Source organism: Crocodylus porosus, unplaced genomic scaffold, assembly GCF_001723895.1.
Source record: "Crocodylus porosus isolate Cpor-Errol unplaced genomic scaffold, CroPor_comp1, whole genome shotgun sequence".
Lineage (NCBI taxonomy): Eukaryota > Metazoa > Chordata > Crocodylia > Crocodylidae > Crocodylus > Crocodylus porosus.
This window is the reverse complement of record NW_017728909.1, coordinates 19,428,786-19,434,368: the sequence shown is the minus strand read 5'-3', so window position 1 is coordinate 19,434,368 and position 5,583 is coordinate 19,428,786. Positions and strand designations below refer to the sequence as shown.

At 39.0% G+C, this 5,583-nt stretch overlaps 1 protein-coding gene across 1 annotated transcript in view; it reads left to right on the top strand.

Moving 5' to 3' along the window:
* KIAA1328 (KIAA1328 ortholog) overlaps window positions 1-5,583 on the top strand; it is a 210,239-nt gene that overhangs the window by 8,809 nt on the left and 195,847 nt on the right. Inside the window, exon 4 of the mRNA XM_019531837.1 lies at window positions 1,803-1,897. Within this exon, the coding sequence (XP_019387382.1) occupies window positions 1,803-1,897 (95 nt within the window). The remainder of the gene's footprint in view (window positions 1-1,802; window positions 1,898-5,583) is intronic.

Sequence of the window (5,583 nt, the reverse complement as noted above, 5' to 3'; positions counted from 1 at the left end):
GGGGCTGGACTCGATGATCTCCCGAGGTCCCTTCCAGCCCTAATGTCTATGAAATCTATAAGAAGAGATTACAAAAGCAGCAGCTGGTGCTTATGCTAAGAAGTTACAGCAGACATCTAGGGTACAGCCTTCTTTTGCAGACATTTTTAACCAGGAGACTGAAGTCTATTAAGGATTTGAGGTACATACTACTGAAACTCTTCCATCCAATCTTAAATATAAGTCAAATTCTAGCGTGAATTCCCTGCCTCTCTCTCATGTAGCTGAGATGGGGGTGTGGGTGAGAGAGAGAGAGAGGAAACTGTGAAATCACACCTTGATTTGAAAAATTATGGGAAAAGTTTAACAATGAACCTGCAGTGTGCAACCAGGTGTTTCCAGAGAAAATATTCAAATAAAAATCAAAGAGCTTTAATTTGAGGGGCTTTGGGGTATGGAATAACACCACACTGCGTAAGATCACCTCCAATGTCTCTATATGAAAAGCTGCTTTAAAATCATTAGCTTTGGGACACTGGCTTAACACCATCTGCTAAAAATGGAAGGACACATTTTTCCCTTGATGTACATGTGCAACTCCCATTAGTGCTAATAAAGAGTTGGGGGGGAAATCGGTGTTGGGAAACGGGGTAGTCCCATTATTGTTAAAGTTGTACCTTTAGCAGCTACTTTTTATTCTATCTATTAGACTACATCTTGTTGTAAGGACTGAATATGTCTAGAAAAATACATTATTACAAATGTCATTCATAAGCGGTTATAAGATCCGATTAGCTAAAAATAAACAATTACTATTGCTTCCACTTAACTTTGATTTCTGTTTGATCTTACTAGAGTCTTGGATCAAATAACTGTTGCTTCCATCTCTTCTCTTCCTTATCTGTTCTTATCCTACTTCTGGCACTGTAGCATCTGAATGCCTGAGTCCGGCATTAGCTTGATCACTGGTTGTACAGGTCAGATCTGGAAATAGAGTCCTATCTAATGATAGCAAAAGCAACAATATATAACAAGTGGCTTTTAAATGCTGTGCTGTGGAGTACCCTCTGGTGGACATTGATAAGAAATACATCCACTTCACTTGAATAAAATACTGGAGTGGACCTGATCAAAAGAAGAGAAAAATCCAGGATTACATATTCATCATAAGGTTGTTTGTGGAGATTAGAGCCTGTGGCTAGATGGGAGTTGAATAAAATGCATGTTTTAAATGTAATGGAAAAGAACAAGCAGTAACGAAGTGGAGAGGCAGCTTGGCTTGTTATGTACAGATAAGAAGATGATGACATTTAACAGGAAGTATCCTAACTTCATCCTGATTGCTCTAGGTTTCATTCTTGTAGTTCAGTGTGTCTTGTATACAAGCTCTGTAAAAAAAGGATTGCCTATTTCAATATTTTTTTAAGGTTTCTAACGCACAGAGGTGCTCAACTTGAGTGGTCCATTTGGGTATAATTACAATGAAAGTAATAAGTCCTAGATTTCCAGACCACAAACACCCATTATAATCATCTGTTATGACCTCCACCATGTTGCAGGTCTCTGAATTTCAGAGGGAACTGCATGGAGCCCAATTACCTATGACTGAACTATAGCTGTCCTTAGAAGAGCTGACCACAAAACTTGGTAAATTGGACCAAATTGTTTAGTTACCCTGACTGTTAAAAATATCCCCCTTGTTCCAGTCTTAATATGTCTAGCTCTCACTTCTAACTGCTATACCTTTGAACGGGCCCTAATATCTCCTGAAGTACTTATTCCATATAAATGACTGGTTTTTAAATGCAGATTTTAATTTTCAGGTCACTAATGAGGGAGGAATGAAGAGCGCTTCTTTAAAGGATTTATGTCCTGAGGACAAGAGACGAATTGCAAACTTAATTAAGGAACTTGCCAGGTGAGAATAAGCTTCACCTGAAAATGCATTATGTTTTGAGAGCCAGTCTTCTGTTTAATGCCAAACCGTGTAGAACAGCGTTCTGGAACTGTGTGTTTATTTTAACATAAGAATTATGTTGAAGGAGGAGGGGTGAGCAAGCGGGAGACTTGGTAGCTTTTCCTTCTTCCTTGACAAAAATGGAGAACAAAAAAGTAAGTAATGAAAACTAAAATCCTCATTCTGCAAATTTCAGGAGTTCATCCACATGAAGGCTCAAGGCTTCAGTTTATATCATGTCTCCTTCATATGTACAAAAATATACTTTAGGTTGGTCCTTTGCTTTTTTGCAAGTGCCAGCTTTGCCAGGTTGGCACCAGTTTCATGCCAGCAACTGAGCAAGTTTTAAAGTGGAAATGCAGTTTAGAGGCAGTTCAGAGGTGTTGATAAAAGTAAATATGGATGCATTAATTTGTAGTTTGCCCACTTACAACAATAAAGGGTTCGATTTCAGTTGCTTGTGTAGGGGTCGTCTTCTTTTTTTGTAATTCTCTGAAAGGTGGTGAGGATAGGATGTTGCAAGCTTTAAACTCTAGAAAGGGCTATTCCTTTCCGTCCATATTGGGTAGGCTTAAAAAATAAAATCAGTGGTATGAACCACACATTTTAAAATGAAAGAGGGATATTAGGAAACCCACACTTTTCTGTACTGCCTACATCTTTGAAATCTGTGTGGGGCACTTGCTGCATAGCACTTGTATGATCCTCTGTTTCTGCATCAAATACTTCTGCAGCAGTAGGATAAAACTGAGATAAGCAGAATCCCAGGCTAGGCTCTCGCTGTGGTTCACAGATGAAGGCTTCTGTGTCTGGGCCTAGTGTTACAATTCTAAACATCAAGACTTTGTGCTGCTTTTACTCTATAGGTTGGATCAGTTGGAGCAGGGAAAGAAGAAGAGTGAAAATAAAACAAGTTTTAGCAGAATTGGAACTTGGAAAGAGGAAGGGGAACTATATATAGTGGGGATTGGTAGATAAAAGAAACAGTCGGTTGCTCTCCATTATAGTTTTTAACACTCCTTTGCACATTTGCACACCTTCCCTTCTAAGAAAACAGAATGTGTTGGGTGACCAAGTTCTTGGGGGCAAGTCTCTGTACATACAGCCCCAAGCATGTTCACAGCATTTTCATAATGAATAGTAAGTGCTTCTCAATTAAACAGTAAGCATGCCTATCCCCAGATCTTGGCAGAAATTTACCTTGGGTTCCTTACCTAATTGTATCTTTTATTTGTGGGCTACTTATGGATTTTTTTTTAATGTTTCATGTTAAAAGCAAAAAAGAACGTGGTCTTTCAGGATGAAAGCGAATCTCCAAAATATGGAGGTGCATTCTAGCATATAAAAACATTGTCCTTACACATTCTAAAAGCACTTTTATAACTTTTTTTTTTTTTCCTAAACCGTGGGTAGCAGTCTGCTTTCTAACACTGGTCAAACGCTAAGAGGCTGGGGTGCAATGTACGTGTTACATTCAAGGTCACACAGTAAGTCATCCATGCTGGCAGGAATGTTTTGTCTTGTCATCATCTCCCGGACCATTTTGCCTTCTAATAACTTGTGCCAGCCTACAATTTCTTTGCTGTACTTTTTAGTAATTTTCCAAGTTCTTCATGCTTATAACTCGCTCTTATCCTGCTTTGTGTCTAGTTAAGGCTGTCATGAAAAATAAAATTGCTCAGAAGCTTGGTTACAAATTGTCAAATGTTGGAGCTATTCTGGACACTGGTCCCATTGTTGATGTATAGGGGTATAGTCTAACACTCAGGAAAAAAACCCTGTATATTACATTGTTCCTCATAATCCACTGCTCCCAAATGAATACCAGTGCACTAACTCATTTGAACACTGGATTCTTTTTAAGTCTCAGATGCTCTGATTTTTCCCTGAGGACAGTTTGATATTTCTGCCTGACATTTCTCTGAAGAAAAATAGAAAGTGCAGCAACATTAATTTTGTAAAGTAAAATTAGTGGAACACTATTATTTTATTTCAGATGTCTCTTTATTTTTAAACCTCATCATATTTTTATAGAATATAATTAAAAGTCCTTTGCAGGGTAATAGGGAAGTTAAACTTTTTAATACTTCTCACCTCATCACTTCTTTTAAAAGTCTCTATAATTTTCTTCCCTTGTTGAGTGATGATGGGCCTTTTTTTTTTTTGCAGGCATCGGAACATTCTTTGCTATTTCCAGGTAGGAAAAAACCATCAAAATGCCTACACTTCACAGGAAGGCTATTTTCTGGTAAATGATGATAATGCTGATTGTGCCAGAGAGAACCTTTTGTAGGTCTGGATTTTGTGAAAATGGCACAGTAGTTTGGAGTAATTCCTTTATGTTTATTTCAGGATCACGGATAGAAATTGTTGCTTGGTCAATAATTGTCTGTTTTGAGAGATTCAAGGAAGAGGTAAATTTCTGGCTGTGGGAAGACAGTAATAAAACTCCTACTGACTATCTGAACCAGACCTTGAACCAACTTGGGTTATTGACCCATCTCATCCTGACTCTTGGAATTTAGTTTATACCTGGAAAATCAGATGTCTTTCCTTCACTGCAGTTTTGTTCCTGAGTAAAGTGTGTGTGATTGTGTGTGCTTCCAGACTCCACTACGCCTCTTTAATAGCACAAGAGCATTATGTTTTAGAACTTATTCAGACCCAGGTGTAATAGTCTTAGCATTGATAATATCCTGTCTTTGAAAAAAAATCCACCCACAGTCCTTGGAAACCACTGCAGCAGAACAGCAGACTCGAGGGCTGACATTCTATTAGGTGTGAGGGACTTGCTGAAATTGAATTTTGAGACAGGGTTGAAAGAAGGGACTGAGTTGGATCCCCTCTAATCCTCCTTTCACGACTAAATAATCTTAGTTTTTTGCACTCCATCACCTTCAAATCTAACAATCACTTTTCTTTATCTGTGGACGTTTGCAGTCTTCTATATATTAAGGTACACAAATAGGAGCTGTTGTTCTAAGTGAAGCTGGTCCATTGTCTCGTACCGTCCACACAGTTTTTTTTTTTTTTGTCATTGTGAAGTACATCAAACACCCTGTTTACTTTACTCGGTGCTGTATGGGCCTCTTGTTCCACTGTTCATGGTGACTAATGATGAAACCTCAGAAGCCTGGTTCAGATGACTTTTTTACATTCCAGCTGGGCCTGACTCTTTGGAGAATTTCTGAGCAGGGATTAATCGTGGTGAATTTTCTATATTGCTTTTGGTGCTGGCTAGGGTAAGGGGCATAGTGGTGGGCCTAACAACTCAACATTTTCATAAGTATTCTGAGATCTTCATAATGTCAGCAAGATGTTTCTGGCCTAGTTATGTTGGTGGCAGGACTAAGTTAGCAGGTACAATAGGAACAAGTTACACCATTGCTGTGTGCAAGGTTTAGGAGCCCAGGGGGGCAGACACTGAGTTTGCATTACTACAGATTATCTTTCATGCAAACTACTCCAGAAGTCATTATTAACCTATGTGAAGAAATGAGTGGTAACATGGAATTGCTGGAATTCACCATCCAGCGTAAGGTGGCAAAGGGCTGCAGCAAGGGAACAGCCCTAGACTTTAGGAGGGCTGACTTCAACAAGCTAAGGAGGATCGTTGGGGAAGCGCTGAGGACCCAGAGGGGAAGGGA